General features: G+C 26.6%; 1 protein-coding gene across 1 annotated transcript; it reads left to right on the plus strand.

The window, feature by feature from the left end:
• Positions 1-25,603, plus strand: LOC135927624 (regulator of nonsense transcripts 1-like). Its single transcript, XM_065463733.1, has 21 exons — positions 1-226; positions 268-404; positions 448-537; positions 581-790; positions 7,266-7,404; positions 7,708-7,781; positions 12,093-12,265; positions 12,404-12,544; positions 12,865-13,060; positions 16,247-16,457; positions 16,771-17,052; positions 17,310-17,552; positions 17,656-17,869; positions 20,343-20,617; positions 21,181-21,323; positions 21,635-21,817; positions 22,258-22,385; positions 22,566-23,036; positions 23,414-23,535; positions 24,054-24,167; positions 24,664-25,603. Exons 1-21 carry the CDS (start codon positions 47-49, stop codon positions 24,766-24,768), a joined length of 3,831 nt encoding a protein of 1,276 aa, XP_065319805.1. The 5' UTR covers positions 1-46; the 3' UTR covers positions 24,769-25,603.
• Positions 25,604-26,587: the final 984 nt, after the last annotated feature.

Consider the following 26,587-nt stretch of genomic DNA (forward strand, 5'->3'; position numbering starts at 1 on the left):
CGCATTGTTGAAAATATTCATTTCTTTAAAATTTTCAAGTTACGATATGAATTTCGATACCTATGGGCATTCACAGAATTTAAGCTTCCTAGATACAGAAAGATCATCATTTCTAGGAAGCGGAACTCAACATTCGCAATTTGATATAAACGATTTTAATATCCCTTCTCTTGATGGATTTAATCAATCTCAAAGTGATCTTTTTCCAATAGGATCAAATTTTAATGTAATTCAAAATATATGCTATATATTTTTAGCATGATATAGGCAAAGAAGAATGAGAATAAAGATCTTAACGGTGATAAGGACATTGCATTGATGATGCAAAGTATGAATCAATTAAATTTTGAAGATGATGAAGAAGAATCTTTTTATACAAAAAACTTACCATCTTATGCTTGCAAGTTATTTTTAACATGACATATAAAAATATATTTAATTACAAAGATATTGTGGAATTCATGATGTTGCTTCTGTTGTTTTATGTAATGGTTGTAAAAAGTGGTTTTGCAATGGACGAGGTAATACTTCAGGAAGGTAAAATTTAGTATATTGATAATATAAATAAATAATTTTATAGTCATATTATCAATCATTTGGTTAGAGCCAAACACAAAGAAGTTACACTACATAAAGATGGACCACTAGGTGATACCACACTTGAATGCTATAATTGTGGTTGTAAAAATATTTTTTTATTGGGATTTGTGCCTGCTAAAGCTGATTCTGTAGTTGTTTTGTTATGTCGTCAGCCATGTGCTACCAGCTGTAATGTGAAAGATATGAACTGGTAGACAAATATTTAAATATATTTTTGAATTTTAATAATGTATGACTTCATTTTATTTAAAAAATTATAATAATTAAATAAATATTAGAGATAAGCATTACCTATTTAAAATTATTATTAGACTCCATATAATTTTTTTTTGTTCGCAATACCATCCTTTTTGTGATATCAACAAGTTTTTTTTAAAAAGGGAAATATAAATTTATAAAAAACCCATTAGAAAATTACAAAATATATATTATAAGATTTTTCTCATTCATTTCTATAATTAATTTTAATTTAAACATAATGTCTTTGAATTTTAATGAAGCTGCTTTGTAATTTATTTTCTTGTATATTTATTCTTTGGAATAATCTTAAATACACAATAAATTTTAAAAAAAATAAGAAAAGAATTAATGGTGTCCTTTTTATTATCAATATTGGTTTTATGATTATTATTTGAAAGTATATTGGGTATTTATATTTATAGAAACTAATATTTTGCTTTTAAACAGAGTTGTGAACTTGATAATAATATTAAATTGGTTCGGTTAAAGGTAAAAAATTTAATGGGTTTAGATTCAGTATAGCTGAATATTTTTGAACTGGGTTTAATTCTATGTTCAGCTCTGGTTTTCCAATATTTGACTTGTATATAGTGTTGTTAAAATGCCGCGAGTCGCGACCCCGACCCAAAGCTCGGGTCGTTTTATTCGACTCCGACTCAATGTTTGGGTCGTTTTTTTCGACTTCGACCCGAGTTCAAGCCGAAAAAAACGACTTCGACCCAAAATATGGGTCGTTTTTTTCGACTCCGACCCAAGTCCAAGCCGAAAAAAACGACCTCGACCCAAAATATGGGTCGTTTTTTACGACCCGACTCAAAATTTGGGTCGTATTTTTCGACTCAAACTTGAAATTTGGGTCGTATTTTTCGACTTAAACTTGAAGTTTGGGTCATATTTTTCGACTCAAACTTGAAGTTTGGGTCGTATTTTTCGACTAAAACTTGAAGTTTGGGTCGTATTTTTCGACTAAAACTTGAAGTTTGGGTCGTATTTTTCGACTCTAACTCAAAGTTTGGGTCGTTTTTCTGACTCAGACTCAAACATCGGGTCGTTTTATTCAATCCGACCCAAAATATGGATCTTTCTTTTTAAAGACGACTTAAAGTTAGGGTTGCTTTTTTTCACCCCTAACCCAATATCTAGATCATTTTTTTCGACCAAAAGTCAAATAACATTTAGTATATATTAATATTATAGGCGGGAAAGTTACTTAAAGCTTCTTTAAATTATGATGCTCTGATTAACTATTCATCATAGTTATATTTTAAAATTTTTAAGTGATGTACCATAGAAAAGTGCCATTTGTCATGATAATTATTTTTGAACTTTTTTAAATGAAATAGAAAAATATATATTGTAGACATGTTAAATCAAAATTTCAGTGATGATGTACCATAGATAAGTGGTAATTGTCATAATCGCTATTTTTGAACTTTTTTGAGTTTTTTTAAAGCAAATTGCTAAAAATATATATTCTAAACATGTTAAATTAAAAATTCAGTGAGGATGTATCATAGATAGGTGACAATTGTCATAATCGCTATTTTTGAACTTTTTTCAATTTTTTTAAAGGAAATAGCAAAAAATATATATTCTAACCATGTTAAATTAAAAATTCAGTGAGGATGTATCATAGATATGTGACAATTGTCATAATCGCTATTTTTGAACTTTTTCAAATTTTTTTAAAGGAAATATCTAAAAATATATATTCTAAACATGTTAAATTAAAAATTCAGTGAGGATGTATCATAGATAGGTGACAATTGTCATAATCGCTATTTTTGAACTTTTTCAAATTTTTTTAAAGGAAATAGCTAAAAATATATATTCTAAACCTGTTAAATTAAAATTTCAGTGAGGATGTATCATAGATAGGTGACAATTGTCATAATCGCTACTTTTAAACTTTTTCAAATTTTTTTAAAGGAAACATCTTAAAATATATATTCTAAACATGTTAAATTTAAAATTCAGTGAGGATGTATCATATATAGGTGACAATTGTCATAATCGCTATTTTTGAACTTTTTCAAATTTTTTTAAAGGAAATATCTAAAAATATATATTCTAAACATGTTAAATTAAAAATTCAGTGAGGATGTATCATAGATAGGTGACAATTGTCATAATCGCTATTTTTGAACTTTTTCAAATTTTTTTAAAGGAAATAGCTAAAAATATATATTCTAAACATGTTAAATTAAAATTTCAGTGAGGATATATCATAGATAGGTGACAATTGTCATAATCGCTATTTTTAAACTTTTTCAAATTTTTTTAAAGGAAATATCTAAAAATATATATTCTAAACATGTTAAATTAAAAATTCAGTGAGGATGTATCATAGATAGGTGACAATTGTCATAATCGCTATTTTTGAACTTTTTCAAATTTTTTTAAAGGAAATAGCTAAAAATATATATTGTAAAGATGTTAAAATAAAATTTCAGTGAAGATGTACCATAGAAAAGTTACAATTGTCATAATCGCTATTTTTGAACTTTTTCAAGTTTTTTTAAAAGAAATAGCTAAAAATATATATTCTAAACATGTTAAATTAAAATTTCAGTGAGGATGTATCATAGATAGGTGACAATTGTCATAATCGCTATTTTTAAACTTTTTCAAATTTTTTTAAAGGAAATATCTAAAAATATATATTCTAAACATGTTAAATTAAAAATTCAGTGAGGATGTATCATAGATAGGTAACAATTGTCATAATCGCTATTTTTGAACTTTTTCAAATTTTTTTAAAGGAAATAGCTAAAAATATATATTGTAAAGATGTTAAAATAAAATTTCAGTGAAGATGTACCATAGAAAAGTGACAATTGTCATTATCGCTATTTTTGAACTTTTTTCAATTATTTTAAAGGAAATAGGAAAAAATATATATTCTAAAAATGTTAAATTAAAAATTCAGTGAGGATGTATCATAGATATGTGACAATTGTCATAATCGCTATTTTTGAACTTTTTCAAATTTTTTTAAAGGAAACATCTTAAAATATATATTCTAAACATATTAAATTTAAAATTCAGTGAGGATGTATCATATATAGATGACAATTGTCATAATCACTATTTTTGAACTTTTTCAAATTTTTTTAAAGGAAATATCTAAAAATATATATTCTAAACATGTTAAATTAAAAATTCAGTGAGGATGTATCATAGATAGGTGACTTTAACATGTTTAGAATATATATTTTTAGCTATCTCCTTTAAAAAAATTTGAAAAAGTTCAAAAATAGCGATTATGACAATTGTCACATATCTATGATACATCCTCACTGAATTTTTAATTTAACATGTTTAGAATATATATTTTTAGATATTTCCTTTAAAAAAATTTGAAAAAGTTTAAAAATAGCGATTATGACAATTGTCACCTATCTATGATACATCCTCACTGAAATTTTAATTTAACATGTTTAGAATATATATTTTTAGCTATTTCCTTTAAAAAAATTTGAAAAAGTTCAAAAATAGCGATTATGACAATTGTCACCTATCTATGATACATCCTCACTGAATTTTTAATTTAACATGTTTAGAATATATATTTTTAGATATTTCCTTTAAAAAAATTTGAAAAAGTTCAAAAATAGCGATTATGACAATTGTCACATATATATGATACATCCTCACTGAATTTTAAATTTAACATGTTTAGAATATATATTTTAAGATGTTTCCTTTAAAAAAATTTGAAAAAGTTCAAAAATAGCGATTATGACAATTGTCACATATCTATGATACATCCTCACTGAATTTTTAATTTAACATGGTTAGAATATATATTTTTTGCTATTTCCTTTAAAAAAATTGAAAAAAGTTCAAAAATAGCGATTATGACAATTGTCACCTATCTATGATACATCCTCACTGAATTTTTAATTTAACATGTTTAGAATATATATTTTTAGATATTTCCTTTAAAAAAATTTGAAAAAGTTTAAAAATAGCGATTATGACAATTGTCACCTATCTATGATACATCCTCACTGAAATTTTAATTTAACATGTTTAGAATATATATTTTTAGCTATTTCCTTTAAAAAAATTTGAAAAAGTTCAAAAATAGCGATTATGACAATTGTCACCTATCTATGATACATCCTCACTGAATTTTTAATTTAACATATTTAGAATATATATTTTTAGATATTTCCTTTAAAAAAATTTGAAAAAGTTCAAAAATAGCGATTATGACAATTGTCACCTATATATGATACATCCTCACTGAATTTTAAATTTAACATGTTTAGAATATATATTTTAAGATGTTTCCTTTAAAAAAATTTGAAAAGTTCAAAAATAGCGGTTATGACAATTGTCACCTATATATGATACATCCTCACTGAATTTTAAATTTAACATGTTTAGAATATATATTTTAAGATGTTTCCTTTAAAAAAATTTGAAAAAGTTCAAAAATAGCGATTATGACAATTGTCACATATCTATGATACATCCTCACTGAATTTTTAATTTAACATGGTTAGAATATATATTTTTTGCTATTTCCTTTAAAAAAATTGAAAAAAGTTCAAAAATAGCGATTATGACAATTGTCACCTATCTATGATACATCCTCACTGAATTTTTAATTTAACATGTTTAGAATATATATTTTTAGCAATTTGCTTTAAAAAAACTCAAAAAAGTTCAAAAATAGCGATTATGACAATTACCACTTATCTATGGTACATCATCACTGAAATTTTGATTTAACATGTCTACAATATATATTTTTATCTATTTCATTTAAAAAAGTTCAAAAATAATTATCATGACAAATGGCACTTTTCTATGGTACATCAATTAAAAATTTTAAAATATAACTATGATGAATAGTTAATCAGAGCATTATAATTTAAAGAAGCTTTAAGTAACTTTCCCGCCTATAATATTAATATATACTAAATGTTATTTGACTTTTGGTCGAAAAAAATGATCTAGATAATTGGGTTAGGGGTGAAAAAAAGCAACCCTAACTTTAAGTCGTCTTTAAAAAAAAAGATCCATATTTTGGGTCGGATTGAATAAAACGACCCGATGTTTGAGTCTGAGTCAGAAAAACGACCCAAACTTTGAGTTGGAGTCGAAAAATACGACCCAAACTTCAAGTTTGAGTCAAAAAATACGACCCAAACTTCATGTTTTAGTCGAAAAAAACAACCCAAACTTCAAGTTTGAGTCGAAAAATATGACCCAAACTTCAAGTTTAAGTCGAAAAATAAGACCCAAATTTTGAGTCGGAGTCGTAAAAAACGACCCATATTTTGGGTCGAGGTCGTTTTTTTCGGCTTGGACTTGGGTCGGAGTCGAAAAAAACGACCCATATTTTGGGTCGAAGTCGTTTTTTTCGGCTTGAACTCTGGTCGAAGTCGTAAAAAACGACCAAAACTTTGAGTTGGAGTCGAAAAAAACGACCCAAAATTTGGGTGAGCTCTGTTCGAGCCGACTCGGCTAAGCCGATTAACAACACTACTTGTATATAAAAAATTATATATATATATTTAAATCAGACATAAGTTTGGTATAAAAAATAAAATAGGTAGAAAAAGCATAATATCTTGCAAGAATTGTTTATTTATCTGTGATCATCAGTGAAAGAATGAATTTCACAATAATTTAACTTGGGTTGCAAGAATAGTAAATAAAATTGATATATAACAGGGTACTGCAACTTAGCAGTCTCCCAACAATGTAAAATGTTTTCCTTTTCTAATCTTTTGGAATTGTCAAATCTATATAATTTCAATATTTTTCTCTGCAATCATTGGCCATTTTTTAAGTATTCTATTGCCTTTCTTTAATATCAATTTCTCTAAATTATTTTGATCAATAACTTCATCCAACTATTATCATCAGATTAAATAGGTGTGAATATGGTTTTATGATTTTATTCAACTCTATATATTAGCAATCACACCATTATCACTAAGTAATATCTGTAATATTTAAGGATTTATACTGTTTATATTTAAATAAAATTGAAAATAATATAAAATCTTATTTAAATTATTTTGTATTTACTATTATACAAATAATATATGATTTCAAATATAAAATTCACTGAATCTGAATGAACGCAGGTTAAAAAGAAATTTGTTTTGAGTTTTTAGAAATTTTTTAGAAAGGATTCAGGTTTAGTCCAGGTTTATAAAATTTTTTCAAAACCTGGTTTCTGCTTTGTGTTGTTTGAAACCCTGCTTTTAAATGTTTATTTTTAATATCTGAGAAATTTTTACATTTTTATATAAATTCATGATTATAATAAGGTCACAATATTTAAATTTTTTTATAATGTTCAATTGTTATATTATCTGTGTCATTGGTATTGGTTAGTATTGACTGATACACACCTATTTTTGTTATATTCATTTATTAAATTAAATATTTTAATTAAGGGATCCTACTCAATGGCAGCCACTTATAAATGATAGATGCTTTTTATCATGGTTGGTTAAGATACCTTCTGAACAAGAACAATTAAGAGCTAGACAGATTTCAGCTCAGCAAATTAATAAGCTAGAAGAACTTTGGAAGGTTACAATCTTTTAAATATAAAACACAGAATAATAGTTTTACCTTAAAAACAATAATTTTTTAAATCTATTTTATTGATAAAATTTACTATCTTTATAAAATATAATCCATTTTAGTTTGAGCAATAAATATTTAATATTAAGGGTAGGAGGGGGGGGGAAGAGTTAGATAAAATATAAATCTAAAGAAATGATTATTTTACATTTTTAACTTCTTTAAAACGGACTTTAAAAAATATATTGAATTTGGTCATAATTTTAGTTGCCATTATTTTTATATGTATATATTTTTTTTAATTTTCAGGATAACCCAAAGGCCACCTTGGAAGATTTAGAAAAACCTGGGGTAGATGAACAACCACAACACGTTTTATTGAGGTATAATTCTATTATATAAAATATGATTCGCAAAATTTTTTTTCATTTTGTTTTTCTTATAGTTGTGAATATAATCATGTTAACTATAATATTAAATGTAAAAACAATTCATACATATAACTAGTGTTGTTAAACGGTTCAATTTAACCGATTTTTTAAAACGGCAAAATCAATACTTTAGCCAAAATAATATAAGGGTCATTCCATGATAAATTAACCACGATTCGGCCGACCCCCTTCGATTTTTTTAAAATTTGGTAAGCAAAGAAAGGTCAATGTAACTAAGAAATAGCCAATATTTTAGCCTCCTAACATTTATATTTTTGAAGATATTAGGGTTCAAAGTGGCAAAAATGACGTATTTTTACCATTATCTGCCTTCATTCAATTAAGCATATCTTAAAAACTACATAATTGTAAATAACAAATTTAATATCAAAATTACGTACAAAGATTCTACTTTTAGAAAAAAAAAATTTTTTATTTTTTTCCCCAATTTCCGGTCATTTTATTTAATATATAAGGTATAAAAACGATTTTTTGGAAATAATACGACCTTCAATTTTTTAAAAAAATTTAGTAGACATTATTAAACTCTTCCTTTATATTTATAAAAAAAAATTGGTATGGGAGGCGGCCATCTTCATTCTCAAAATCGATAAAAATGTTTAGAAAAGTGTATAAATATTTCCCCGAAAGGGGGCGTCTTTGTATAAAATTATATATTAATCAGTTTTTAATGGTTTTTCTTGGACTATTTGATATAATTTAAAGGATTATTTATCTTGTAAGTGAAAATAACAATAAATGGGGCTTTCTTTCAATTATAGAAATTGTCTATCGATAAAAGAAATTCAATTTATTACTTTATTATAAAATTTTTTGCCCATATAACATATATTTAATGAATATTAATAAAATATATTCAACCAAGTTTATAGTTCTTGAATATATGAATCAGAATCTTATCCATTTCATAGACGCCAAAAATAATATCAAAATTTTCTCTACTCAGTTTTTTAAAATAATTTGATTTTTTTAAAATATTACAAATATTAATTTATTATTATTATGAAATTATATACAAAATCAAAGTATTTTCATAAATTACCCAAAACAATATAAATATTGGATCGGATTTTCTAAAATCGGCATAGCTTTACTAAATTAGAATAACAATAAATAAGTGTTTCAATCAATAAAATAAATAAAAAAATTTAAAATTGATTAACCCTTTCGCGCCCAGCGAGATCATTTGTCATTAAAATTTTTAATCAATTAATTTTTATATTTAAAGAAACTAATTGTTGGTACTTAGAGATAATAATTTATAAAACAATATTTATTATTTCATATTTTATCATTAACCTGTCAAAATCATTATTTTATTATATCAAAATGTCAAAATGATTATTTTATTATATCAAAGTACAAGTATTTTTTGTTCATGGGAAATATTTCGGGCGCGAAAGAATTTTAATCATTCAATAACACATGCTCACTATATTAATTCATTTTTTAATAAATTTCTTGGTATTTTGATTTCTATCAACACCTAACCCCAAGCCTGGAAAAACTATAGACGAATATACAGTTAAAATTGCACAAGAATTTTATTGTATGGACGAAATAAGCAGAATCATGCCAGGCAAGAAAGATTGCGTTTCGATTTTGACCAAAGACGGAAAAAGGAATACCATACATAAGAGATTAATTTTAGATAATTTGAAAAAAATTTATATATTTTTTAAAGAAATGAGGCCTGATGTTAAAATTGGTTTTTCGAAATTCGCAAGCATTCGCCCAAAAATTGTATACTCGTTGAAGGTAGTGGTACACATGTACGTGATTGCAGCTACCACCAAAATTTAAATTAATGATCATTGGATCAAATTTAACCAATGATATGTTGCCCTTTAAAACATTCAAACATATTTTACACTTAATAATTTGTAATTCGCCTCAACCATCCAGTTATATGGGCAAATGTGATAATTGTTTAGGGTCAACACATTTACGCGATCAAATAGAAATATTGTTTCGTTCTAAGGACATCGAATTTATAACATACAAACAATGGCTATCCATAGATAGAACCACTCTTGAAACAATAACCAAACCAGTAGGTGAATTTATCAATGCCTTTTTTAAAAAAATGGAATCTTTATCATTTTTTTATTTCAACGCAACAATCGTTGTATCAAAACAATCTAAAATTGAACTTAGACGAAGACCAATATTGAATTTTGTGATTTTTAAGAAAACTATAGCTTTATACTTTAGGATGAAGTACAAAATTATCATTGGAATAGGGCTCAATCCACTGTTCACCCTATTGTTATATATTATAAAGATAATTTTGCCAATATTTGTTGCCTAAATTATGTAATGATATCCGAATCTTTGCAACACAATACAATAGCAGTACATAACTTTAAAAAAACATTGCTAAATTTTTTAATTAATAAAATTTTTTATTTTCCGGTGGATCCGCTGCACAGTATAAAAATCGTAAAAATTTTATTAATATTTGCCATCATGAGATGGATTTCGGGGTACAGGCGAAATGGCATTTTTCTGCTACAGCACACGGGAAAAGTGTTTGTGATGGGATTGGTGGCACTGTTAAAAGATTAGCCGCTAGAGCTAGTCTACAAGGCCTTACTCAAAGTACACATCATATGAATTGTACGAGTTAGCTAAAGAAAATATTAATGTCATATATTTTGAATAGATGACCAAAATAAATTATGATTACGAAGATCTATTACTCAGAGAAAGATTTTCAAAAACTAGATCTATACCTGGAACACACAAAATACACACCTTGATTCCAACAGATCTACATAATTTAAAAGTAAAATGTATTCCAATTCAATAGAAAGTACTTTAGAATAGTTATCATATAATGATGAAAGTATAATTATCGAAGAAATATCAGGATACCTAACGTATCCTTATGATTCTAATTGGTGGTTAGCTTTGTTTTAGTGAAAAATTAAAAGCAGGAAGAAATATATATAAAGTTTCTACACCCATCCGGACCTTCTAATTCCTTTACATTTCTAAGTATAGACGACACTCTTTGCTTGCCCAAATGTCATATGTTAACATTAATTTCACTGTTAAATGCTACTGGCCGTAGTTATACTATACATTGTCGTCACAAGAAAGTACATGCGCTACCGAAAAATTAGAATCTTTTAAAAGTGAGTTTAAATTTAAATTATATCAATTTTTTATAATATTTAGGGTTTCATTTATGAAATGCACAAGATTTTGATTCATATATTCAAGAACTCGAAACTTAATTGTACATATTTTATTAATATTTATTAAATATATATTATATGGGCAAAAATTTTTATAATAAATTATAAATAAAGTAATAAATTGAATTTTTTTATCGATAAACAATTTCTATAATTGAATGAAAGCCCCATTTATTGTTATTTTCACTTACAAGATGAATAATCCTTTTAATTATATCAAATAGTTCAAGAAAAACCATTAAAAACTTATTAATATATAATTTTATACAAAGACGCCCCCTTTCGGGAAAATATTTATACACTTTTCTAAACATTTTTATCGATTTTGAGATAGAAGATGGCCGCGTCCCAGACCAATTTTTTTTTATAAATATAAAGGAAGAGTTTAATAATGTCTACTAAATTTTTTAAAAAAATTGAAGGTCGTATTATTTCCAAAAAATCGTTTTTAGTCCTTATATATTAAATAAAATGACCGGAAATTGGAAAAAAAAATAAATTTTTTTTTTATCTAAAAGTAGAATCTTTGTACGTAATTTTGATATTAAATTTGTTATTTACAATTATGTAGTTTTTAAGATATGCTTAATTGAATGAAGGCAGATAATAGTAAAAATACGTCATTTTTGCTAATTTGAACCCTAATATCTTCAAAAATATAAATGTTAGGAGGCTAAAATTTTGGCTATTTCTTAGTTACATTGACCTTTCTTTGCTTACCAAATTTTAAAAAAATCGAAGGGGGTCGGCCGAAAATCTCATTTTTTTTGCTCATTTGACTTGGAATGACCCATAACCTATTCCTCAATATTTCGCTAATAGATGATAAGACCTTTCTGCCATATATTAGAAAAATATCCAGGCTTGTCATGTATTTTTTTTAGCTAAATATCGAGATACCCGTTTTAAAAATCATGGCTAAATCGAGCTGTCTATCAATACTACATATAAAAAAAATGGATAATATTGCCTGATACTTTTATATTGAAGAATTTCATAAATACATGTATTTTCAATATACTCTCCTTATAAATAATAGATATGAAGATGCCTACCAATATCAAAATGTATTTGGGCCACTGATAAAATACGAAGCTGACTATGATAGGAAGCTAAAAGAAAGTCAAACTCAAGAGAATATCAGTGTTAGATGGACAGTGGGCTTGAATAAAAAGCTTATAGCCTATTTTGTCCTTCCCAAGTCTGACGGAGGTAAAGCAAACTCATTATTTTAAACTCTACTAACATAAACTGAAAAATCATTAAACAAAAATATATTAAGTTTGATCAGAATTGATTAGAAGTGATCTTAATATGAACATTAAATTTCATATTTGTCATTTAATAAAGAAATGCGATTAATGCACGGTGATGAATTAAGACTTAAATACTTGGGGATTAATAGCGGATCCAATTCAAATGAAAACCATCATCAACCAAATTCTTTTCTCCTGAACAATGCCAATCCCTTGGACGGTTTTTTAAACACAAGTACAATTGCTTTTAAAGTATGAATGTTAATGTGTGAAGTAGAAAACATTCCTCCTAAAAGATTATATTTTTTAGGTTCTATTCATTACATTTCTCTCAAATAAAGGGTATCCTTGTCCGATTTAGCGTTTTAATATATAGGTTGTTTTATAAAAAAATAGAATAATAATTTTATATTGAGATTTATAAAAACCAGGGCTCAATCCTTAGGGTTTTAAATTAGCCTAATATTTTTGTTATCGATGAATGAACGATTAATTAATTATTAATTAAGGCATCAATACTTAATTTAAATCAGTGCAAAACAATTTTTCTTAAAGACACAAAAGGTAGTGGTGGTGATTCTGGCGTTCAAGGAAACACAAATACTTGGGTAGGAGTCGGCCATGTCATAAAATTGCCCAACAATTATGGGGAAGAAGTAGGTATAGAACTCAAATCTAATTATTTGGCTCCCACAGACAAGACACAAAATTTTTTGGTTGATTTTGTGTGGAAATCTACCTCTTTTGATAGGTTACATATGATTTATGGAAATATTTCTTTATATATTTTAATTTATACAGTTCTTATAATCAAATTGTTTTAAAGTATTTATTTAAATATCATTTTGCAGCCAGTTTATTAAGAAGTGCACAAATTTAGATCCTTATAAGATTGGCATATATTCCAATGTTGATTCTCGATAATTTCTATAATATAATTTATCATTCCTATATATATATATAATTGGTTATACATCATTTTGGTGCATGTCAATTCAAGGGCAGGTCAACTTCTGCAAAGTATACAGTGCAGAGAAATTTTGATGCATCTTATCTTTTAAAATTTAATAACATAAATGAAAATTATTTATGTGTAAATGAACATTTTTATATAAATGAAGTGATAATTTTTTAAAGAATAATAATTAAAAATAAAAACATAATTTATTTTTTTAAGGATGTTTATGATAAATAAATAATTTTTTAACAAACTTCATTGATCATATTGGGATTCTTTACTTTCTACATAAAACGATTTTACTATATGAATATTTTCTTTTTGATGAATATAGTTGAAAAAATATATAATGAGGAGTTAATTAAAATTTGATAGTATATTTTTAAATGACTTATGTATGTACATCATTAATGATGATACACCAAAAATATATGGATACATTTAAAAATTAATATTTTAAAGTGATTTGTAATATGATCAGTAATTGGCTAATATCAGTTTAATATATATTGGTCTCCAAAAAATGGTATAAGTATTAGAGATTTGCAAAGCCTGCCCAAGCAGGCCGGAATTTTTTAAAATAAATTAAAAAGAACCGGGCTGGGCAAAAATTATAATGGGATGGCAAGTATGCATAAATTTTTTTTTGCCCTGGCTGGGCAGATAAAAAATTCAAGCCATGGAATTAGATAAAAATAATTCAGGCTAGGCTTTTATAACATTTTTATACACATTTTCTAATAATTATTTATCTTCGGTTTTGCTTAATAAAATATATCCTGCTTAATAAAATATATCCAAAAATACTTTTATTTCTTTTCTTAAAATTAAAATATTAAATTAAAAAAATAAAAACGATGGAGTTAAAAAGATTTAAAATATCAAAAAAATTATTTTCTTAAGTAGACTATTATTATATGATGAAGTCTAGAATGGAAAGAAATGGCGCACAACTCTTAGAATGAAATAATTATAAATCGATAATATTAAAAACAAACTATTTGGTATGATATTTTAAATTTTATTAAATATAAATAAAAAATTTAATTAGTTTTATCACTTAAAATTATTTCGATATTTTTGTTAGATCTTTTAGTAGCTTAATATAATGCTCTGAAAAAAGAAAGTAATTGAATAGCAAAGATGAAAGATGTAAAACTGACTCTTAGTAAACTTATCGAACGTTTCCAAACATGTCATTCACAATTATGACCACTGACTACGAATTAATGAAATCAGTTCAACTTTAAAATTTTTGCTCGCCTACTTATTATTGCATTTTAATAAAGAAATTATTTTTCACGATATTTGTATATTTTTTTATAAAATAGGCAAATGATTATTAGGAAAAAATGTCTAAAAAAATCTTGTTTACTTTTAAGGCTATGACATCTTAAATAGTTTATTCTTAAATTTGACTAAGATAAAATATTCCAGGATTTATTAATTACCAATTTGCTAATTACTTTCAAACCAAATATTTTTGCACTAAAATATGCATTGTGTGAATTAGCAGATTTAATACGCTGTATATTTGCGTCCAAGTGGCTTTGTGTTGTTCTGAATTTGCTGCACTGGATCCACCCGAAATTGTCACCAGGCCCAATTAACACCCATTAAATTATTCCATAAAATTAAAAAAGTTATTTATAAGGAGTGACAGTGATATGATAAAAAATTAGACGAACGCTGAGATCCATTCAAGCACAAATTTTTAAATGATATGATTCAGGAATTTACGCAAATTTATCATCGGAATCTTTATTCATTTTAATGGGTGAGATTGATAGATAGATCCGGGATTTTCTTATCGAGGGCACGATTAGGTAGGGTATTCCGCCATAATTTTTATTGGAGGTCTTTAAATTCACTTATTGTACTTTGAATAATTTTAAATTAAAAGAGTAAAGATATATTGAAAACCCAAAATTATTTTTATAATATAGCATTATACATTTTTGGGTGTGTTGGTTACGCCTATTGATTGATACTCGAAGAAGATGACTACTCCTAAAAAAATGGAAAAACTCACTCTTTAGAATGATAAATATATCTTGATTATTCGTTTTGCTATTTTAAAAAAATAAATAAATTTAATTTATAAACGATTATTTTATTAAAATAAATACTTTAAATATAAAATGAGATATGAGTCTTAAAAAATCATAGAATTGTCATCGGAATCAGAAGTCATTGATATTTACAAATTATGCAAATGTCGAATGGAAATCCAGTCTCAGTTATATGTCCATTTATTGATATTATACATCTTTCAAAAATTGACATTATGAAGTAGTTTTACCTTTAGAAGGTGTTATTTTTTGATTGTGAAATCATTATTCCTATCAGGATGCTTATCTATATTTAGAGCACTGCCCGAGCTGTCTAAGACCCGACCCAATCTCGAGTCATGCTTGGAAATTGAGGACTTACTTTTTTTTTCGTCGAAAATTAGAAATGTCTGTCAATTGGAATCACATGTAATTTTTCATCTAGCATATTTCACTTATTCATTTGCGTAATTTTCATTTCTCAAATTAACAATTTCCTATTATTACTATCTGTATTGTAACTAGTTAGAAGCTATCTTACATTTATCATATTCTAACAGGTTAAATAAAATGCTAGACTCGGTTTTGCAACATTATTTGATAATAGCCTATTTATGGGTTGATGGGGTTAAATATACTTTTATTTAAGATGATATTGTGTGAATAAATACAAATAATTTTTAATTTTTCCTTATATATTATTTTAAAATTGAATTTCGAAATTTTATTAATCAAGCTCGGTTTGGGCTCAAACAAAAAATTTGTGGTCAGGTTCGGATAAAATTTTTTAAAATTTGGGCTCGGACCAGGAAAAATCATTTTGCAGGGCTCTATATTTACAAATAGTTACGCGCTATTAATTAGCAACGTTATATTTTTTATTGTTGGATTTTACTGTCCCCTACCATATTTATTTCCATCCTTTCAGGATGCAATCAGCTCTTCACACCTTTGCCGTTGACGAAACATCTGTATCTCCATACATATACCACAAGCTCTTAGGTCACCAAGTTGAAGATGTGACGATCAAATGTAGTGCATTGCCCAAAAAATTTTCCGCCCCTAACTTACCCGAACTCAATCATTCTCAAATTTACGCCGTTAAAACAGTGCTTCAACGACCGCTAAGCCTTATACAGGTTTAAAAGAAAATAGTTTATAGTTTTTTTTACTCATCGATGTAATTTTCAAAAATTTTATCACTTTATAGTTACAAAAAATGGTTCGGTAGTTATATGTTGATTTTTTTTACAGGTTTCTCCATATTTTATTTCACATGTTATTATTTTTTTACTAAACTCACGAAACATGAACACATGAAATTGCCTTCATAAATTTATTCCTTTTGTATATGCCTTCAAACATTATATAGAATTTTTTAAAATTATTTTTACTTTTTGTTAAAGGATTCGCATATGATATTTTTATTTTTTTCACATCGTTTAACGCTAGGGACCACCCGGCACTGGTAAAACGGTAACCTCCGCTACCATAGTCTATCACCTGGTATCTCAGCAGATTTCAAATTTGCAGAATTCTAACTTGACCAAAAACCCCGTTTTGGTTTGCGCTCCCAGTAATATAGCCGTCGACCAACTCGCCGAAAAAATCCATAAAACTGGTCTGAAAGTTGTGAGACTCTGTGCCAAAAGTAGGGAAGCAATAGACTCTCCGGTAGCTATCCTAGCTCTGCATAATCAAATTTATAACATGGAAAACACGACTGAACTTAGAGTACCTTATTTGTTTTATATCTCATTACTTAATAAATATGATTTTATCCAATATTCTGTTATTTTATTATTTTTTAAATTTGAATTATATTTTATTTTTTGTAGTGCATAATTTTTATTCATCATTAAACAATTAAGATAATCGAATATCAAAAATTATATTTACCATTTTGAAACCAATTATATAATATTACTAAACTATTTTTTTGTTTTAAAATATGAAATTCTTTATTATATTTTTTTAAACATGGTGTCAAGAAACTACAACAACTGAAGGATGAACAAGGCGAGCTGAGTTCTGGTGACGAAAAGCGTTACAGGGCACTGAAGCGAGCATGTGAGCGGGAATTGCTCCGTGCCGCTGACGTCATATGTTGTACTTGTGTGGGGGCTGGCGATCCCCGCCTCGGTTCCGCTCGGTTTGAGGCCGTGCTCGTAGACGAGAGCACACAGGCCACCGAACCCGAGTGCATGGTCGCTGTCGTGCTTGGGGCCAAGCAAGTAACGCACTTTATTATATTAATTAAAGTTAGTCAACGCCTTTTTTACTTATTTTTAAATTAAATAATCTTTTTAACTTTTGCTGACAATTTTTCCTTTATAGGTGATTTTGGTAGGCGACCACTGTCAGCTTGGCCCTGTCGTTATGTGCAAGAAAGCAGCAAACGCCGGACTCAGTCAATCACTTTTTGAAAGGCTAGTGGTTTTGGGTATAAGGCCCATACGCCTTCAAGTTCAGTACAGAATGCACCCAGCTCTCAGCGCCTTTCCTTCCAATATATTCTACGAGGGATCACTTCAAAACGGAGTCACCTCAAGTTTAATGATATGAGATATGAAAAACCCAAATATTTTATTTCAAAAGGTTTTCCCTCTACACATCCTTCTTTTATTTTAATTATGAAACATTACCATTGATTTAGTTGTTCTGGGAATTAACTCGTTATTCAGTACTCAGTTCTATTATATTTTAATTTAGCAGAGTTGTTAACGCTCCTTTTTAAAAGTAGCTAGCTCCCACTCCTACCTTCTCAAAAAGAGCTAGCTCCCGCTCCATGTAATGGAGTGCCACTCCATAACCGCTCCTTTGATTTTCATTTTTTTAGAAGGTGTACAAAACAAAATCATATTTTTTTTTATCAAAAAGCTTTATTTATATTAAATGATCTATTAAAATATTTATAACCTTTTATTAGCTTTTAAAAGTAATAAATTTTCAAAATTAGAATCTAACAAACATCCACGCGTCTCCCCTAAGACCTGTTTTGCAATACTAAATAGACACTCCACAGGAGCACTAGAGGGCATGGTATTGTATTTTATAAAGATATTTTTTAATTCAGGGAATTTATCAAAAGTAGTATTTTGGTATCATTATTTAAAAAATATTTGTCCAATATATTTCTTTTTGATGATCAATTTCATAGAATCCAAAAAAATCTTCCAAATCAATTTGTATTTAAAAGAAAATTTTTTTACTTTTAGATGTTTTTTTGAATTTGAAGCTGCTCACTTTTGAAAATTAAATAATTTATTTAAACACAAAAGACATTTTGCCCTTAAATTTATTTGATCACTTGGATCAACATCTTTTAGAAGTTTAATTTTTTGTATGATGGAAATAAAAATTCGATTTCTTCATCAATGATCAAATCCATAATATCTAAAACTATTTTTTATTATATATCTATAAAATGAATATTAATATGACTTACAAGATTTTCCAAAAAATTTTCAATATAAAAAGGAAAACTTGATGTTTAATATTTAAAATGATTAGATGAAAAACCAATATAAAACTAGGCTAAACATTTAATAATAGATAAATTTAAATTTATTAAAATTTCATTTTTATTGAATTTTATTTAATTAATATTTAAAAATAATTTAATTTATACATTAAATTTAAAGGAGCGGTGGAGCGTCGCTTCTCCACTCCAGCCCTAAAAGGAGCTAGCTCCCACTCCCCAATTTTATAAAGGAGGGGCACTCCAGGTGTTTTAAAAAAAATGTAGCGCCGCTCCTTAACAATGGAATTTAGATTTGCAAAAATATTATGTTTAGTAAATTTTATTTTGAATATAAAGGTAAATTTTATATAATTTCCTTTTTATTAAGTAGAAATATTCTTCATTTTAAAGGATTTAAAACAATTGTTCTATCGAATTCACTATAATCTATTCTAATTTTTCCTTAACTAAATGAATCGAATAATTAGTTATGTTTAAAATATGTTGCTCAGAATTACTATATTATTGAATAAAATGCTAACATTACATATAAAAAATTTTAAATTAAATTCTTTTATTTGACTCACATTAGAAGTATACCAATATTAAATAGCGAATCGGAGCCGATATTTAGCATTTTAAACAATATCAAATTGGGCCGATATATTCAAAATCCCCGATCCCCATCAAATTTATCATTTAGTAGTGTTAAAGTTTGGGAAAATTTTTTCATTGTTTTTGGTTATTTTATGATTGTATATATAATTATTATACATCATTTCATAATAATAATGAATAAGGAAAAAAATTTGATTTGTATGTAATAAAAAAATCGAATTGCTTTAAAAGATCGAGTAGATTAAGATTCGATATTATTTTTTGTTATGTTACTTGCAGAAAAAAAGATTTATAACTAGTCCCCTTCAGCTAATCTTAAATGACTTGAATTAGCTCATTTTTGAAAACAACTCAACATTTTAGTCGAGAAATTATATAAGCGTGGATATTTAATTTGCTCACAAATGGCAAAAAGGTTTGTACGTCTATTAGCAAAATTTCGAGGCTTAGATATTAATTTTTTGGCTAAAATCTTGACCATATTAATAACACTGCATTCAGCCTAAACATTGCCCATATTTTAAATGAGACGATTATCTTTTGAAAAAAAAATACCCATAGTTATCTATGAAAATTTGTTGGTTTTCTTTAAATAGAAGATGCTGATTTCTTTTTCTGACATAATTTAAAGATAGATGGTAATTAAAAAGTAGCCTAAATATCGGATCGGTTTTGTGGTAAGATCGGATCGCTGAAAAATTTATAGATCGACACGCTTTAACTCATTATCATACAAAATTTTAAACAGAAATATTTAATTGTTATTATCGCACAAAATTTCACTTAAATATATGATATAGAATTAAGAATATTAAAGTATTTTTTTAAACAACTTTAAAAAAAATACAGTTTTCAAATTATTGACAATTTTTTTGTTGTTGTAATATTGTTTAAATAGTTTTATTTTTTGTATTATATATTTTTTAACATCTTTTTTATAAAGTTGATCGGATTCAAACAGCTTTGGAATTCCCTTGGCCATGCCCTGATAGCCCTATGTTTTTCTACGTGACGAATGGGCAGGAAGAAATATCTTGTAGTGGAACATCCTACCTGAACCGAACGGAAGCTATCAACGTGGAGAGGCTGGCGACAAAATTTCTTAAATGTGGGGTTAAGCCTAGTCAGATAGGCATAATAACTCCTTATGAAGGCCAAAGAGCTTACCTCGCTCAATACATGCAGTACAGTGGCTCGCTTAATTCTAAACTTTATCAGGTTTATTTCTACTTTTTTTTATATCATACTTAAAACATGCTAAAAATTATATCGACATGGATCTAACACTATTAAAGTTTTGCAAAAAAAACTAGAGATAGATTTTTAATAATAATATTGCGGGAAAATATATTTAAATATTAAAAAATGTTCAAATCTAATTTTAACATTGTTTAATGAATTTTTGCCTAAAAAACGAATCATTTTGATCCATAAAATGTCTCTCAGTCACAAATTAAGCATGTTAATTTATTTGCTTTTAATTTCCATAGGAAGTTAACTCCGCAAAAAAAATATTTTGCGGAATATATTAATAATAGTTTCAATTTTGGTAAATTTTTGAGATGCATTAAAATTATATTTTATGATATATCAACTAATTCTTAAGATGCAATGAATCGGCTGATTCTTTAAATACCGAATCAAGTATCTTGTCTCTATCTTATATATATATTTTATATATCATAAATTTATAAAATTAATATAGTGAATCGTTTTTACTATTTTTACCTATCAAAAATATATATACATTATACTTTTTTCCCTACACATGTATATCGCAGGAAATAGAGGTGGCCAGCGTCGACGCCTTCCAAGGTCGCGAAAAAGATTACATAATCTTATCTTGCGTGCGGGCTAACGATCATCAAGGTATAGGATTTCTCAACGATCCTAGACGTCTAAACGTGGCCCTAACGAGAGCCATGTAAATGAATAAATACTTCTTTTTTTTATTTCTTTGCTTTAATTAGAGTCACACCTATTATAGTTTTTGATCTATTCTAGAAATACCATGCAATACCTATTTTTACATTGATTTATAATTTAAAATGTTATCCTTTTCTTACTTATTTCGCCGAAAAAGTTTGAATATAGTCATCATACGACTTAATTCTTAGATAAATGTTTATATTTATTACTGTTACACTATCTTTAGCCATACCATATATTTAATTTAAACATAAATAATGTGTCTTATCTATTTATTGTTTTTTTCGCAAACATGAAAAATAAAAGTTATGGCATAATCATCGTCGGAAACGCCAAAGTGCTTGCTAAACAGCCTCTTTGGAACCATCTTCTAAATTATTATAAGGAACAACATTGTCTGGTAGAGGGACCTTTGGCTAATCTCAAAGAAAGCTGCCTGCAATTTCCAAAACCCAAAAAATTAGTTAACCCTTCCAATCCCGGAGCTAGGTATAAAAATATTTTTTATTTTAAACAAAAAAGTTGTTAAATTAACATTCTTATTATATATTAGGGACAGTGATTACCTCTAGAAAATAAATTGTAATTCTAAACATTTTATTCGTTATTTTGAATTTTACTTTACATGTTTATCCAAGTTAAGTGAAATATTTTTTTCTCTTTGTAATGAATGATAAAAATTGGAGCTACAATCTGGTATTGTTATTATTCTTGAGTTAAATTTATTCCTGGCAGGGTCAGAAATCTTATCTAATTTTTCTCTAGATTATGGAAGTTTAAAAAAAAGCTATCTAAAACTTAAAAGTTTATTTGTTTTGCTATAAGGCTTATAAAAATGCTTTTCCCTTATATATTTATAATCATTGTATAATAATAATAATAATAAAAATTATACCTATATAATTCAAAGATAATTTTTTACAATTAAGATTTATGGTAAGAACAACCTATGACGCCCGTGAAGCATTAGGCCCTGGGGGTCCATATTCTTATTACGCGACAGGTGGAAATTTAAACGGTTATGTTAGCTCTGATGACAGGGGAATGATAAATAAGGGTTAGTTTATTAAATGTTATTTTATTTCTTTTTATCATTGGTTTGTAATAATAATATAGTCTATTTTTTAATTCTTTATAGTATTAAGCAACATAATCCGAATAGTATAATTTTAATGTGTCTAATAATCTTTGCACCAATTAATAAAATATAAATAACAAAAATTTCTGCACAACACAGACCTCCCATTTCAGCCCCCTTCACAGTTTCCTCAGTACAATCATCACACCAACAACGCCTTTCAACAGCTGACTCGTCAAGACCCTATGAGAAAACCTTTTGGTCAGGTGGATAATAATAACCCACTCGTACCCCAAAATTTTCACAATGCTACATCTTTCAGGGATCCCTTTAATTACATTAGAGGTCCCGACGATCCTTGGTTTAGATTTATGGCGGCCGGTGGAGCTAACCCGATGGCATCTAACAATTTGCCAATACCAATCAATATGTTTTTGCCTCCTCCCCCTCCCGCCAACTTCAATCATTTCAACTTGAATCAGCAACAACATAGCGCTAATTTCAACGCGTTCCATAACGGTCAAGGACAAAACCAGGCCAATTTTAATCGGCAGCAGGCATTTAACGCCATGAACGATAGTGAGATCGCGAACAGGACTAAAAGGATGACAGGTGTCCCAAGAGAATCGAGTGTGTTTTTCATTATCATAAAATTAAAATATATCAGAATAAAAAAAATTCTTTTATCCTTACTTGAGACCTGCAAGATCTAATTTAAATATTTGCCAAACTGATAATTTAATGATGTTTATCTATTTTATTCTTTTTATTGCAATTATAAGAATGAATAGTAAATATTTCCCTTTTCTTATTTTAAATTATTGTATTCAATCAGGCTAAAAAGGAAATAGATATTATATTAATATTTCTCAGGCCATGACTTATTTTATTGATGATGTCCATAGGCTAGGCCGGCCCTGCATGACACTAATCTCTACTTCATTCATATTTTTTAGTGTTTAACATTGTTTTTTAAAGAATGAATATATTCTCATTTTTTTATATAGAATCGTACTCAAAAGCCAGACAAAGCAACAATATCTCTGGAGACGCGCTTCTATCCCAACAGAACACCGAAAATAATGTGCTTTCTATGATGTCGCAAGAGCATAACGGAATGATGAATAAAGTTACCTGCTTATAATATATATATAAACTTATGATTAAGGATTGAGCCAAAAAAAAATTATTGTATTTGTATGAAAAATTTATTTGACCAATCTATTTTTTGTTTAAAAAATATTAAAATAAGATCCTATCCAAAAAAAATGAAGTTATTAAACTAGTACAGAGCTCTGATAGACATATTACAGACTTTAAACAATTATATTCCTCTATTTTTATCGATTAGCTAATTTACAAATAATTCTTAAAAACTTAAATGTCGCCATCGAATCCTGTTCAATTTTTTTAAAATCTATTTACAAATTGCAGTCATTTTTTAAAAACCCCAAGCTAAGCCATAACAAGATTAAATTTAAAAAGTAATTAAAATTTTCTTACTCAGCCTGGTTTTTAAAATGTACTTTGTAGGTTGCTCGTAATTTTAGGATAGTTAGTGTTGGTGATAATAAAACGTATTATTTATTTTTACTTTAATTATTTGTGTAAATGCATTTAATATTTTTTTAAAATATTTTACCTAAGGACAAGGACGATATGTTTGGCATGACAGGCGACAATCTATTTTCTAATAGAAATAATCACCAAAATTTCTCGCAAAACTTTGACTTCTTCAATTCGTTGAGTCAATTGAACAAAGTATTTTTAACTTACATCAAATTTTTAATAAAATATAAAATGTATTTTATCACATCATAATATTTATCATTATTGCTAGTGTTACCGATTATGGTCATTTTTCGAAATCTTATTATTTATTAGAGTTATATGTTTTTATGAATTAATTATATACTGTATAACCTAGTTCTAGTTAATTCGCTCGAGGGGAACAAATATTTAAGTGGCATAATTGGTAGGTCATATTATACTTAAGATGTTGCATTTTTTAAAAATATAAAAACTAGGACTAAAACCAAAAATTCCGTGAATATTAAAAATTTTGCCTTAACTTTAGGTTTTTTTTATATATAGAATTTTTTTTTTTTAAATTAAAGAATGACCTCTAATTTTAATTAAAAAAATCGATAGGAATATGAACGAGGTTATACTGTATATCATTATGGTAATTGGAAAAAAATAATTATTTATATTACTTCATGTTTTGCTCAATTTGAAAAATTACTATATTTTTTAGAATAAAGACGAAGACAATTACGCAGACTTGAACAAATTTTTGCCTCAGAATATCTTACTATCTCAAGATACAGAAGTTTATGGAGGAAACAACAAAAATTCATAATAATAAATTTAAGTAGAGAAAAATCCCCTTTTATAGAATTAAAAAACTTTTAAAGATTTAATCTTTAAAAAAAATCCACCCTTAAATTTAAAAAAGGAATTGATAACATTTGGGTTAATGTTAAGATTGTTGAGCAGCAGTTAAGTCAGTCTTAGAACATTAATCTAAAAATTAAAAATAATATTTTTTTTGTTTTAATTATATTCTTTTTAGACTTTAATTATTTCTAGATATAATGCTAAATTTTAGAATTAATTTATTAACTTTCAACATTATTTAAAAATAGAAAATCAACTTTTCATAATTAAACATTTATTTATAAGCCAAAAAAATTCACAATGTTATCGCACTTTTCAAATCATAAATTACCTGGGAAAAAAGAACTAAGCAAAGAAATTAATAGAAGGAGTAACAACCTAATTTTTTCGTTCCCTAACGAATTAATCATCATGTTCATGCCATACATGTCATGATGATATATCATCCTTCCCATTCCTTACTCATCCCTTATGGGTAGATAGTGTACTTTGCATCCACAATATGAGTGTTCCAATTCCATAAGATGGACACTTCATCAAAACATACGCCCCACCACTCCAAATCCCCAAGATCTCTAAAATTGCAATCGACATTGTGAACATTGATATAAATAGAATCATTAACACTTATAAATGTTTTTTTTTTAAATTGTTTTTAATTACTTATTTATATTAGATTTGTCAGTCATCACTCTTTTTATGTTATAATTTTTATTTTATACATAACATTTATGCCTTTTATTATCTTAATAAATATACTTTCGCGTGGTTAGATTATTCATATTAATTTTAAATAAAATCGCCTTTCTATCTGTTTGTCAATAAATTATAGGTTATGTCAAATGTCATCATTTTTAACAAATATTATCTATTATTAGATATATAGATACCTTTGGCTATTAAATTATTTCTCCAATATTTTATTCGAAATTAACGGTATTTTAACTTCAAAAAAGATTTTCATTTTAAAAAAAATATATTTTACTATTATAAATAATAAATATGTCAATTATCGGTTCGTAAATATATAATTTTTTTATAGATATACAAGTAAACATATTTTTTTAAACTGATTTGTCAGTATAAATATTATTTCATTATTTTAATTATATTACCAATAAAATAATTAAAATTAATTTGCCAGTAAAATAAATAATTTATTATAATTAATTGTATCTTAAATTTTAAGATTTTTGATAAGAAAATATAAATTAAAATTACTATAAAATGTCTAATTTTCTAGTAACTAGTTTGTAGTATCATTTATATTATAATATTAATAAACAATAAACAAATGCTATAGAGTAACATTAAAAAAGTAATGTCGTTACTAACGGCGTTACCTTTTTTGAAGAAACGTCTTTCGTTATCTCCTAGAGGTACACGAGTAACGCGTTTTTTTTGAGTAACGGTAACGTAAAACGTTACTTCGATTTTTTCTTAAAAATATTTTAAAAAAAATTTTTTATTTTATTATAAAAATATTTTATTCATTTTTTAAATTTTATTCATTTTATAAATAATTTAAGCCGAGTTTTTAATTTAAATCAACCACCACATTCCTTCATTTTTATTATAAATTTTCAGTCAAGTTATTAATCTAATTAATATTGAATCATCAATGTAGGTTAATTTATATTCTTATTCGTTAATATTATAATTTATTTTATAAAGGATATGTCAATTTTACATTTTCTTTAGATGAAGATGAGTTAAAATCCAATATGAAGCATTTTTTACACTAATAAAGAAAACCAAGGGATTGTGCAATAAACATCGGC

Source organism: Gordionus sp. m RMFG-2023, chromosome 3 (genome assembly GCF_954871325.1).
Source record: "Gordionus sp. m RMFG-2023 chromosome 3, tfGorSpeb1-WG-v2, whole genome shotgun sequence".
Taxonomy (NCBI): Eukaryota; Metazoa; Nematomorpha; class Gordioida; order Chordodea; family Parachordodidae; genus Gordionus; species Gordionus sp. m RMFG-2023.

Coding starts and splice junctions, on each gene's coding strand:
- LOC135927624 (XM_065463733.1), top strand. CDS start 47: ATGAATTTCGATACCTATGGGCATTCACAGAATTTAAGCTTCCTAGAT. Junction 16,458..16,770: donor GACCGCTAAGCCTTATACAG/GTTTAAAAGAAA, acceptor GTTTAACGCTAG/GGACCACCCGGCACTGGTAA. Junction 17,870..20,342: donor TCAAAACGGAGTCACCTCAA/GTTTAATGATAT, acceptor TTTTTTATAAAG/TTGATCGGATTCAAACAGCT.